We start from the raw sequence: 13,625 nt of genomic DNA, 5'->3' as shown, positions 1-13,625 counted from the left end.
CCCGGAGCGACCCCCGGCACCGGCAGTGACCCCCAGCACCCGGAGCGACCCCCAGCACCAGCAGCAACCCCCGGCACCCGGAGCGACTCCCGGCACCGGCAGCGACCCCCGGAACCCGGAGCGACCCCCGGCACCGGCAGCGACCCCCGGCACTCGGAGCGACCCCTGGCACCCGGAGCGACCCCCGGCGCCGGCAGTGACCCCCGGCACCCGGAGCGACCCCCGGCACCGGCAGCGACCCCCGGCACCGGCAGTGACCCCCAGCACCGGGAGTGACCCCCGGTACTCGGAGTCCGGCACCCGGAGTGACCCCCAGCACCGGCAGCGAGCAATGGGCTGAGCTCCGGCGGGAATGAGCGCCCGGCTGGGCACGGATCCGGGGGCCAGCCGGGGGGCGTGAGGGCCCGTTCCGGCAGGGGCATGGCCAAGGCTTTCTACAGGCTGCACAAGTTCCTCCGTCGGACCCAGTGCCTGCTCTTCTTCCTCACGGCAGCTTACCTGATGGCCGGCAGCCTGCTGCTGCTGCAGCGGAGCCGCCTGGTGATGCAGCAGGGCTCCCGGGGCGGCCCGCGGCTGGAGGAGCCACGCAGGGCGGGGGGCCCGGGGGTCCCGCGGGGCTCGGGGGTCCCGCAGCAGCCGGGGGTCCCGCGGGGCTCGGGGGTCCCGCAGGAGCCGGGGGTTCCGCAGGAGCCGGCCCCGCGCTGGCTCCTGAAGCGCAACTCGGAGCTGCGGCGGCTGCGGCGGCGGTGGCTGCACAGGGTGGGTGGCGAGCAGGAGCCCCCGCCGGCTGCGGCGCCCAAGGCGGGGAAGAGCAGTGCTGAGCACAAAGGTGAGTGTATAAATGAGATTCTGTGTTTTACATAGAGCAGGGGATTCGTGGGGGTCTCTGCCCGCCCCGTGCTCCACCGAGCCTTTGCTTGCAGGTCCTTTTATAGTCTCGTTTTCTCATCATAATCAACAGTTGTTATTTTTTTGCTGTCATAATTTTGCCAGGTAAGCAGTGGTGGTCCGTGGGATCACTGGTCAATGTGAAGTCTCTAAGCAATTTGTCAAGTCCCGTAGATAACCATCCAGCCTTGGTAGATAAGGAATGGCAGAAGTCGGGAGGTCTGGTCTCAGTGGATAGGCTGCAACTGATTACACACAGGCCGGAAATCTGATTTTGCAAAATCTTTCAGGCCGTGGAAAAGCCTTGTTTTGCATACTTACTTAGAAAACATAATATTCATAGCAGGGGTATTTAAACAGAATTATTAAATCATATATTTCCTTTTCTTTAGTGTCATGCTTAATTTCAGACCTAAATATTCTGGTTTATGCAAACCCAAATACTTTTATGATTAAGACAAATCTTTTATCAATTATCACACAAGGATGGAATGCCTTTGAAGGTAATTAATTAAAACTTAACTACCTACGTAAAGCATGTTATCTTCTCCAATTCACTTCCAGTAAACTTTGAGGCTTGTTATTTCATTATGCATCCCTTTCCTAATGAGCCCCTCCGTGCTTATCATGCTTGATAAAGTTGCAGTGGTGCCCTGTGGCTCAGTGGAGCAGCACTGCCTGGCCATGCAGCCCTCATGGCTGTGACTGAGGCTCTGCCCTGCTTGCCCCGGAGCTGCCAGCCAGGCAGAGCCTGAGCCCAGCCCAAGCACAGGCCTGGCCCAACCTCCCAGCCCACTCTGCCTTGCTCTGGCTCCTGCTGACAAAATCCAAGTCCTTTTATCCTCCAGGCCAGGCAGTCTCACCTGCTGGCTCAGGGTAGGGAGCACATTTCCCTGACACAGCCACTGGCAAATGCTGAGAGTTTCCTCTTCTGATTGCTCCCAGCAGATGGAATTTCCAGTTCCCTGGCCTGGTTCTGCCCTTGAACAGGATGCAGAGGTGCCAGGGGTCAGCAGCACTGACAGTGACACGCTGCTCTGAGACTGTGCAGCCTGTGACTCATTCATGGGAGATGTGAATGAGGAATTGCTGCCAGGCTGGCAGGGGCAGGCAGGGGCACAGGGAGCAGGGCAGATGGTGGCTGGCTCGCCCAGGATCCCCACTCGGGCTCTCTGGCCCCACAGCCTCAGTTTGTGATGCTACAGGTTTGAGTGGAAGTGCCCAGATCAAATGTGGAGCATCTTTGTTGCAGCTGCCTGACTCCCAGCTCGTTAATGGAGTGCTGGGGGTGTGTATTCACAGCTTGTGAATTTTCTAATTACACGCTGGCAAATTACCACGTGCAGGTCTTTGAATCTACTGTTGTGTTTGTAATATTTAAATGGCTGATTTATTATTCCTGGCTCCAAAATCCCTGATGGAGCAACTCAAACTTATTTTTTCTTGTGAATTAGTTAACATAATGTTTTTTAGTTTCATTTTTCACCATATATTCTTTTCCTATCCACAAATTACATTATTTAATTTCCCTATGTTATCTTCTCAATGTTGTTATTTCTAAAATCAAATTTCCTTTCCTTTTTTCCTTCATATTTTGATGATAAAAACACAATTGCTGTATAATAGTGGGACTCCACATCATCGTTCCAATTGTATATTAAATAATGGGCTGGATTTTTACAGTATTTTGTTCATGACAACAAAAATTAGGCTGAGCACTGAATGCAGTCTAAGAAAAACATTTCTCTTTCCTGTGCTAAGTAAAGCAAGACATTTGAAGAAATTCCTTAGCACCAGAGAGGAGATAGCTCAGTGTGATAGCTACATTGTGCTGCCTAGTTAAAAGTGAATTTATCTTTCCATTACAGCTTTAATGTAACTCTCTGTATCCAAAGAAAATTGATTTTCTTAATATTTCTCTTGCACCATCTCATTATCAACTAGAGATTTTAAAGATCACTTGGGAGAAATCCAACAGGATTTTGGGAAGTTTTTACCATTTTGAAGGCTGCATTGTCCTGTACTTCAGAGAAGTGCTGTTTTGTCACCCCGGGAGGGAGCTGCTGCAGGAGCTGCAGTCCTGGCGTGCAGCTGTGCTGAAAGGAGCCTGGGGAAGGGAAGGAAGGTCTCATTTGGGTTCTGCCCCTTTCCATGGGATAGTGAGCCTCATCAGGTTCAGGAGCAATGGCAGGTGTGGATCTGGGGTGTGCAGCCCTGGCTGTGGGGCCCTGGACGGGCTGGGCTGATCACACACAGCCCTGTCACAGCCAGGCACTGGGTACCTGCCTGCCTTTCCCTGCCCCAGCTGCTGTGCCCAACCTGCTCTTGCACGCACACAGGCACCTACATGGGCTGCTTCACCCACGACTCCGGCGAGAGGACGCTGAGGGGAGCTGTCTTTTATGACTTGAGGAAAATGACAGTAGCTCACTGCCAGGAGGCTTGTGCTGAGAGGTGAGTGGTATTGTTTCACTGCAAGTTTTCTTTTTTTCTGACAATAAGTGGAACTGAATTTGAAATGGGAGAAGCATTCCAGTGTTAAACACACAGCATCTATGAGAATAGTGATTATCTCAGACCTTCAGGCACAGCTCAGCTCAGCTTCTCTGCTTGGAGCAGATGCTGCACTGCTGCCTGTTCTCCATGGCTTGCACTATATTCTCTATTGCCCTGGACAAAAATTGCTGTTTGGTTAAATAGTTTTTGTAAGATATCTATCTTCTGATAGGTCTTAGTCTCCAACCTGTATCTTGCTGGGGGGCTGAGCAGACCAGGCCCTGTGCAGGGCCAGGATCTGCCTGGCTCAGGTGCAGTCTGGGGAGCAGAGTCCTGTGCACAGGGCTTTGCACCACTTAATTAGTGATTTGTCATCAGTCTCATCTCTTGTCTTCAGAGCCAGGATTAACAAAAACACGAGTGAAAGTTTTTCTCGTGTTCGGGCTTGGATGTTTATTTTATCTTATCAGAAAGTACAGAGAGTATAACAGCACTTCTAGCTTCTTGCTAGAAGCAGGAAATACGGCCTCACATGAAGCTACTACAAGGTCTTTTGAAGCTAAACAGTCCAATAGAGAATTAACACCTATATTATTTATACTCTGACCCAATAACTAGATTCCCATGACCCTTAGAGTGACAGTGAGTGATCAGCTACTACCTGAAACCCATGAAGAAGAAAGCTGGACAGAAAGAGACAAACCCCTCCATCTTATCCCATACCTAGCTCTATACTATAAAAACCTCAGATTTGAAACCCATCACCCTGTGAAAGCACACACTTCTAATTCACCACACACTGTGACTTTTACTTCATCACTCATGTTCAGAAGCTGTTTCCAGTGCCTCGGGCCCAAAGCAGTGCTCCCGGGGGTGAAGCACAGAGAGCTCGGCACCCCCGGGGCGCAGCAGGGCCCGAGTGCGTTTCTCTTTTCTCCGCAGGGCTTACAGCTACGCGGGGCTGGCGCAGGGCGCCGAGTGCTACTGCGGGAACTCGCTGCCGGCGGCGGCCGCCCCGGGCCGGGAGTGCAGCAGCGAGTGCCGCGGGCAGCGCGGCTCCGAGTGCGGCGGCATCGGCCGCGTGTCGGTGTACAGCGCACAGCCCCGGCCGCCCGCGGGGGCAGGTGAGTGTGCGGGGACACGGGGGACACGGGGACAGGGGACAGGGGACAGGGGACACGGCCGCGTGTCGGTGTACAGCGCACAGCCCCGGCCGCCCGCGGGCACAGGTGAGTGTGCGGGGACACGGGACACGGGGACAGGGGACAGGGGACAGGGGACACGGCCGCGTGTCGGTGTACAGCGCACAGCCCCGGCCGCCCGCGGGGGCAGGTGAGTGTGCGGGGACATGGGACACGGGGACAGGGGACACGGCCGCGTGTCGGTGTACAGCGCACAGCCCCGGCCGCCCGCGGGCACAGGTGAGTGTGCGGGGACACGGGGGACACGGGGACATGGGACACGGGGACACGGGACAGGGGACAGGGGACACGGGGACAGGGGACAGGGGACAGGGGACACGGCCGCGTGTCGGTGTACAGCGCACAGCCCCGGCCGCCCGCGGGCACAGGTGAGTGTGCGGGGACAGGGGACAGGGGACAGGGGACAGGGGACAGGGGACACGGCCGCGTGTCGGTGTACAGCGCACAGCCCCGGCCGCCCGCGGGGACAGGTGAGTGTGCGGGGACAGGGGACAGGGGGACAGGGGACAGGGGACAGGGGACACGGCCGCGTGTCGGTGTACAGCGCACAGCCCCGGCCGCCCGCGGGCACAGGTGAGTGTGCGGGGACACGGGGGACACGGGGACAGGGGACAGGGGACACGGCCGCGTGTCGGTGTACAGCGCACAGCCCCGGCCGCCCGCGGGAACAGGTGAGTGTGCGGGGACAGGGGACAGGGGACACGGGGACAGGGGACACGGCCGCATGTCGGTGTACAGCGCACAGCCCCGGCCGCCCGCGGGCACAGGTGAGTGTGCGGGGACAGGGGACAGGGGACACGGGGACAGGGGACACGGGGACACGGGACAGGGGACACGGCCGCGTGTCGGTGTACAGCGCACAGCCCCGGCCGCCCGCGGGGACAGGGGACAGGGGACACGGGGACAGGGGACAGGGGACACGGCCGCGTGTCGGTGTACAGCGCACAGCCCCGGCCGCCCGCGGGGACAGGGGACAGGGGACACGGGGACAGGGGACAGGGGACACGGCCGCGTGTCGGTGTACAGCGCACAGCCCCGGCCGCCCGCGGGGACAGGTGAGTGTGCGGGGACACGGGGACACGGGAACAGGGGACACGGGGACAGGGGACAGGGGACACGGGGCATGGTCAGGCTGAGCCAGGGGCTGCCCCTGTGCCGCTCCCTTTGTCACCAGAGTCTGCAGCAGCCAAGGACAAAGTGCCTGGAGGGAGCGCACGGTGCGCTCTGTGCTGCTCCGGCTGCTGGCTGCTCCCGCAGACCCAGCGCAGCACAGGGACGGCATCAGCAGCACAATTTCAGCTAAAATCCCACTCTCTTTGTGTCTAAGGGGCTACAAACCCACGTGTGTTTAAGGCCTAGCCTTGGAAGAGGTGCCCTGTAACAGCAGGGCAGAAAATCACTCTGGTCAAGGCCACCCTACAGTCAGATGATCCTAAACAAAATAAGTGATCTGTGACTGTGAGGAATGAGTGGAGGCCAGAATCAATCCCTTTCCTGAGAGAAATGAGACCAGAGCTTTGCTTTTCCATGGAGTTCTGTTCCAGCAGCAGTTGGGAATTTTGCCCTGTCTTTAGATGGCATCACACTCTGCCCATCACCCAGTTAGCTGCCTGGGGGACTCTGGATAAACCTTTAGGCAAACAAAGCACACAGGAGCTCTGGAGAGCTGATCTCTCTGCAACTGGCGAGCTCACAAGACCTTATGGATGTCATTTGCTGAGAAGCAGCACCAGGACCTTAGGGTGTGCCAGTATTGATGGTACTTCATTTCTCCTTAAAGACAAGTCAAGGTTTGTACAACAATCCAACCAGCTACATATAAATTATATATCAAAGGTACATGGGCCTAAATTGCCACTGTCAGGCTGACAGGCATGTTGGCAGGTTTCCCAGGATATGCATCGCTGTTTAAACTTCCAGTATGAAATATATACACATTCCTCAGGAAAAGACAGCATTTAATTTTTTTTTTTAAGTATTAATGAATTACTCCTCAAATTAGTCTAGCCTGAAGCTAGAGTTGTAATTTTCTTGCCCCTAGTAATACCTGATAGTTGTCTGTTTGAAGAATCCCCCTGACACGAGCCAGCTGAGAGGCCAACAGAAGTATTAATCACAATGAACAAGTATGTTAGAAAGTAACTCTGAGACTGGAAAGGCCCCCATGATTTATGCTGTGTACTGCACAGCACAGACCTCACAGAAGTCTTTTACACAGAGCAGATTCAGTGACATCCTCACTTAAACCTTCCTAGACAGGTTTTGCTGCCTCCCCTCTCCTCCCTCTCCCTGCTGTGCTTCCCAGAGATCAGCTCTGCTTCTAGTAAACAGTTTGAATAGTTACGAGACCAAAATTTAAGCAGCCTCTCCTTACATTGCTCTAGGCTCTTACTAGAGAGTCTGGGCTTTTCTGCCAAGAAATTCATGCAGAACTGATTTATTTCTTCCCAACTGCACCACGTCCCTCCTGTCATTCCACTCACTTCCCACATCAGCTCTGCAGCGTGTCCAAGGGAGCAGCTGCAGTAGTGCCAAGCTCTGTGGTGTTTCTACAGAAGCAGGTGGAACCAGAGGCTGGTGCTGAGCACACAAAGCAAGCTCATCTCCCTGAGCAGCTGAATAAAGCCAGGCTTAGAGTCTGAAAGGCTGCAGCCAACTCTGGCCTGGAAAGGTGTGGGAGCAGAGGGGCAGAAGAAGAGGAAGGTGGGTTCAATGAGAGAGTTTTCAGGAGTAATTTTCTGATTCAGAAGCTTTGTAGATTTTTAATTAGGGCTTTTAACTGATTGAGGGGAAAGCAGCTCTTGTGGGGAGCTGGGACTGCAAACAGTAGCAATGCCCTGTGATGGTGGAGTGTCACTCAAACCCAGCTCTGCTCCCCTGGTTTGTACAGAGATAAACCAGGGGCTCATTTCAGCACCACCATCTGCAACACATTTTCCAAGCATATATTATCATTTCTCTTAGTTCTGCAGCCTTTGTAATATAAAATTGATTGTATTATTTTTGGCTTCTGAACCTAATATTATTCTTTGTGAAAGGGGCAGGATACTATGGACACCGTTTTCTTAAGAGAAACCTATTTCATATCTCCACAGGGAGGAATGTTATCTATCGAGGATGCTTTAGAGCTCCAGAAAATTTAACAGACACCTTTCCAGCCTCTTTGACACAGCCCAATTTGACGGTGGAGATGTGCTCTGAATTTTGCTCCAAAAAAGTAAGAACAGTTCTCATTTCACATCCTTTTTTTTTTTTTTATTGCTGTTTTAAATTCTAATCTACTGAGGGAAGGGCAGAGATTAGTGCCTTAGAGCTTTGAATTTGTAAATGAGTTTCTAAAGGACAAAACTCATTAGAGTAAATACCCAGTGATGCATCTGGTCCAACTGCTGCGGGAGGGAAAGTCATCCCAGTGGTGCCACCAGACATGATGCACAGGCAGCTGCTCTGAGTGATGAGTATTGATCAGAGGAAATCAATGCCTGCTCCTGGCACACTCCAACCCAGCCCTGAGCCACACCTGCCCGGGGGAGGTGGCTGCAGCCTGGGGACACACAGAGCCAGAGGGTGGCTTGGCTGGCAGCACCCAATCCTGGCCCCAGTGCCCTCAAGAGAGGCAGCTCCTGCCAGGAGCCATCCCAGGGCACGGGCAGGGCTCCTCTGCTTTAGGGGCTCTTGGCTCCCTTCCCTTCCTCCCCACTCTGGCTTTTTCTACACAGGGCTTAATGGGTGGTCAGATTTTGCCTGCAGCCACACTCAGCCTCACACACTAAACTCAATGTTCAATTGCTTTTTGCAGCATCACAAAATTGATTTAAGCTATCAGCTGGCTGATTACAGTGCTTTGACCAGGACCCTCAGTGCAATCTGCTCTCCCATGAAATGAGCAAATGGCCTCAGGTGGCACCAGGGGAGGTTTAGGTTGGATATTAGGGAAATTTGGAGATTTCCCATGTGAAGCCCACCCCAAGTTTATCTCCCTCCTCACTCACGTGCTGCCCAAGCTGTGAGAAGTTGTGCAGGTGAGGGTCAGCCTGTGCACCCTGTGCCCTGGGCACAGGCACTGCACCCCTGGCACCTGCACTGGCACCTTCTGGAGCTGCAGGAGTACAGAGGAGCAGATATTTTGAACCTCCAGCCTTGCAGAAAAATTCATCACTTTCAGGGGCCACTTGGCAAGAGGCACAAGGAACATTTTTATTCTAGGCTGTGTTTGAGGGCAGGGACACTTACCAATTTCTCAAACTGAGAAACACTGCTTCATTGTGAAGGGAAAATTTCTGTTTGCGGGCAAACCCGGCGCTGTTTTGCCCTTGGATCAAATCTGTAAACAGTTTTTGACAATGTCATATCTCATTCCCTAAGTAAATGTTGGCTGTTGGGCACGTGTTGCGTTCCACTCCTTATCAGAGGATGAATGCATGGGAGAGAGCAGCAGATAAGCTGCTCAGCAGTCCTGTCTCATGCTCCCAGACTCCAAAAGACTTCTAAAAGGCAAAAAGTGTTGATATGGAATAGATGGACTGAACCGTTCAGCACTCCCTGAATTCCTTCAGCCTTCTGCCCACCTGCACAGCCCCATGCCACCAAGAGAGCCCAGGGCACTCCAGGGAAACCCAAATCTTTCTGGTGAGCAGCAGAAAGCCTGAATTTTAGGGCCAGCAAGCAACTGCTAATTTCTTTGGCAAATATTTAGCACATTTCCCTCAAACTTGCTTTAATTCTTACCACTACTAGCCCAGCAGCTTCCTCATGATTGCAGGCCTTAGTAGGCTTCCTATCCAGGAGACAGTATCAGGAAAGTAACAGGAGCTTTAGAATGACACTGCTTTGACACAGTCTTTAAAAAAAGACTGGATGTGGCACTTGGTGCCATGGTCTAGTTAAGATGTTAGGGCATGGGTTGGACTTGATCTGGAAGGTCTCTTCCAACCTGGTGATTCTGTGATTCCATGATCCTGTGGTTCTGTGACTCTGTGTTCCTGTGACTGTGGTTCCGTGACTCAACTCTGTGTTTCTGTGGTTCTGCGTTTCTGTGTCCCTGTGTCCCTGTGTCCTTGTGTCCCCGTGTCCCCGTGTCCCCGTGTCCCCGTGCCCCTGGTGGCCTGTGCAGGTGATTTCCTGCAGGCAGCAGGTCCCTGCAGCAGCCCGTGTCCCCCGTGTCCCGCAGGAGTTCCCGCTGGCTGCGATCCGGGGCCGGCAGTGCCTCTGCGGGTTCCCCACCCGCCGCTTCCCCCTGCGCGATGGCGCCGACGGGCGGCGCTGCAGCAACGGCAGCGCGGCGGGGGGGCACTACTGCCGGGTCTACCAGACACCTGTGCAAGGTAAGCACCTGGGCAAGGTGAGCACCTGGGCAAGGTGAGCACCTGGGCAATGTAAGCACCTGGGCGGGGTGCAGGTACACCTGTGCAAGGTGAGCACCTGGGCAAGGTGAGCACCTGGGCGGGGTAAAGCACCTGGGCAGGGTGCAGCACCTGGGCGGGGTGCAGGTACACCTGTGCAAGGTGAGCACCTGGGCAGGGTAAAGCACCTGGGCGGGGTAAAGCACCTGGGCGGGGTGAGCACCTGGGCGGGGTGCAGGTACACCTGTGCAAGGTGAGCACCTGGGCAAGGTGAGCACCTGGGCAGGGTGCAGCACCTGGGTAAGGTGAGCACCTGGGTAGGGTGAGCACCTGGGCGGGGTGCAAGTACACCTGTGCAAGGTGAGCACCTGGGCAAGGTGAGCACCTGGGCGGGGTGCAGCACCTGGGTAAGGTGAGCACCTGGGTGGGGTGAGCACCTGGGCGGGGTGCAAGTACACCTGTGCAAGGTGAGCACATGGGCAAGGTGAGCACCTGGGCGTGGTGCAGCACCTGGGTAAGGTGAGCACCTGGGTGAGGTGAGCACCTGGGCGGGGTAAAGCACCTGGGCGGGGTGCAGGTACACCTGTGTAAGGTGAGCACCTGGGCGGGGTGCAGCACCTGGGTAAGGCAAGCACCTGGGTGAGGGGAGCACCTGGCTGAGGTGCAGCACCTGGCCGGGGTGCAGCACCTGGGTGGGGTGCAGGTACACCTGTGCAAGGTGAGCACCTGGGCAGGGTAAAGCACCCGGGCGAGGTGAGCACCTGGGCGGGGTGCAGCACCTTGGCAGGGTGCAGGTACACCAGGGCGGGGTGCAGGTACACCTGGGCAGGGTGCAGGTACACCTGGGCGGGGTGCAGCACCTGGCGGGGTGCAGGTACACCTGTGCAAGGTGAGCACCTGGGCGGGGTAAAGTACCTGGGTGAGGTGAGCACCTGGGCAGAGTGCAGCACCTGGGCGGGGTGCAGCACCTGGGTGAGGTACAGCACTGGGTGAGGTGCAGGTACACCTGGGCAAGGTACAGGCACCTGGGCAAGGTACAGGCACACCTGTGTCAGGTACGGAACACACCTGTGCCAGGTACAGACACACTTGAGCCAGGTACAGGCACCTGCCACCATGCTCATAAAGGTGCATCTTTCCACTCTCCCATTATGCAGCATCTTTTCAGACAACTGGCTGGCAAGTGCAATGGTTTGTTGCAGCTTTATCAAAGAGCATTGCCTTACACAAAAGCAGCAGAAAGCTCTTTGAGGATAATCCCTTCGGCTTCATGCAGCTGAATTAATTTTAGGGAGCAGCTGACTCACACCAGACCAAACTGATACCCTAGACTAAGAGAGAGAAGGAGGAAGCAATAAACTTTGTAATCAAGAGCTGTCAGTGGAATTATTAAAAAGCCACAATGCTAACAATGAAATATCTTCTCTCCTCACAGACACCCGCTGCACGGACAGGAAATTCTTAACCACCAAATCCAAAGTGTTTGTTGCTTTGTCAAGCTTTCCTGGGGCTGGGAACACGTGGGCACGCCATTTGATAGAGCATGCCACAGGATACTACACTGGGAGTTACTACTTTGATGGAGCCCTCTACAACAAAGGTACCAGGAGATGGGACACAGGCAGCCCTTCCATGGCACAGAGCTTCTCTTACTGCTCTGTCATCCTTCTGCCTGTGCCTGTCAGCAGGTGTGGTGCAATTTAAACACGCAGAAAAGCCAACAACCCTGTCTTGTGAAACAGGTTTTAAAGGAGAAAAGGACCACTGGAGGAGCAGGAGGACCATCTGTGTGAAAACCCATGAGAGTGGCAGGACAGAGATTGAGATGTTCGACTCGGCCATCCTGCTGATCAGGAACCCCTACAAGTCCCTGGTGGCAGAGTTCAACAGGAAATACGCCGGGCACCTGGGCTACGCCACCGAGCGCACCTGGCAGGGCAAAGGTGAGCCCCGCCCACCTGGGCTGCTGCCACACCATCCTCTGCTGGCACCTGGGTGGGCACTGCCAGCAAACGGGGGGCTCGAGCCCTGCTGCAGCTGAGAGCAGGCCCCAAACCTGACACATGCCAGTCCCAAACCCAACACCTGCCAGTCCCCAAACACCTGACACATGCCAGTCCCAAACCCAACACCTGCCAGTCCCCAAACCCAACACCTGCCAGTCCCAAACCCCTGACACATGCCAGTCCCAAACCCAACACCTGCCAGTCCCCAAACACCTGACACATGCCAGTCCCAAACCCAACACCTGCCAGCCCCCAACCCCTGACACCTGCCAGTCCCAAACCCAACACCTGCCAGTCCCCAAACACCTGACCCTGCCAGTCCCAGACCCAACACCGCCAGTCCCCCAAAAAAAAAAAAAAAACCTGACACCTGGCCAGTCCAAACCCAACACCTGCCAGTCCCAAACCCAACACCTGCCAGGCCCCAAACTGACAACATTGTGGCTAAGGATCCCCCATTTGGCTAACTCCCCCTGTTGGCTAACTCCCCCCCTTTTGGTCTAACTCCGCCCGTTTGGCTAACTCCCCCGTTTGGCTAACTCCCCCTTTTGGCTAACTGCCCCTTGTCCCCCGTTGCCCGCAGAGTGGCCGGCGTTCGTGCGCAGCTACGCGGCGTGGTGGGCGTCGCACGCGCTGCAGTGGCTGCGCTTCGGCAAGCGGCTGCTGGTGGTGCATTACGAGCAGCTGCAGCAGAGCCTGCTGCCCACGCTGCGCGCCGTGCTGCGCTTCCTCAACGCCACGGCCAGCGAGGAGCGCCTGCTCTGCGTCGAGAGCAACCGCGACGGCAGCTTCAAGCGCCCGGGGCACGGGCGGCCCTTCCAGCCCTTCACACAGGACATGCAGCGCCTCATCAACCAGTACATCCTCACCGTGGATGAGGCCCTGAGGGCCAGAAACTTCTCGGGGCTGCCCAGGGAGTACGTGCCCAGATGATCGGCTGGTGCCACGCCGCTGCGCTTAAAAAGGAACTTTCTTTTTTATTAAAAAAATGCCAAAAAGGCAACAGAAAAAAATCCCAAACAAAAACCCTACAAACAAACCAGGACAACAAAATTTAAAAAGGAAAAAGGACCAGAACGCTTTATCAGTTGTGGCAAAGGTAGCTGTGGGGGCTGCTGAGCAGGGCAGTTGGGAATGGCAATTTTGGCAGCCCCAAACAGCCCAAACCTGGCTCCAGGGCGTGGAGGGGACCCCAGGGGTGGCAGAGAAGGCAGTGCCACCTGTGCCAGGGGCTCAGCACAGGCTTCTGCACCTCCACTCTTGCCCTGGAGAGCCGTGCTGGGTCTGGGGGACACCACGAGCATCACCAGGTCAGTGCTCTTGGCTCTGGAAATGGAACTGGCTCCAGCTGGGAGCACCTGGAGAACAGGGCAAAGGGGGAACCCCAGTCCCCACAGCCCAGCAGGGGTAGGATCCCACCTCCTCCCACCCCTGGACCCCTGCAGGACCCCAGGGCACCCAGCCTGGACAAGCAGAGCCCCCCCAGCACAGGTGTGAATTCAGGTCTGCAGCCCCCCAGGGTTGTTGGACCCTGCAGAGGGTCCCAGGGCTGGCACAGCATTGGCCCTGTGGCCACTGGGCAGCTGGGGCTGGTTAAACCCTGGGGCAGAGGGGCTGCCCTCTGCCAGCCCCTGCCCTTCACGTGAAATAAAGGGTTTCTTAAAAACTTGAGTGAAAATACTAATTTTAAT

General features: G+C 55.6%; 1 protein-coding gene across 1 annotated transcript; it reads left to right on the top strand.

The window, feature by feature from the left end:
- Positions 1-420: 420 nt before the first annotated feature.
- Positions 421-13,334, top strand: WSCD1 (WSC domain containing 1; the record flags this gene model as incomplete). The annotated part of the gene is made up of 8 exons (XM_079325343.1): positions 421-829; positions 3,228-3,342; positions 4,327-4,508; positions 7,682-7,803; positions 9,757-9,910; positions 11,364-11,528; positions 11,671-11,871; positions 12,518-13,334. The coding sequence occupies 8 exons, from the start codon at positions 421-423 to the stop codon at positions 12,865-12,867; spliced, it is 1,698 nt and encodes a 565-aa protein (XP_079181469.1). The 3' UTR covers positions 12,868-13,334.
- Between the last annotated feature and the right edge of the window lie 291 nt (positions 13,335-13,625).

Source organism: Erithacus rubecula (genome assembly GCF_903797595.1).
Source record: "Erithacus rubecula genome assembly, chromosome: 22".
Taxonomy (NCBI): domain Eukaryota; kingdom Metazoa; phylum Chordata; class Aves; order Passeriformes; family Muscicapidae; genus Erithacus; species Erithacus rubecula.
The sequence above is the reverse complement of the archived record's forward strand: the minus strand, read 5'-3'. Positions and strand labels throughout refer to the sequence as shown.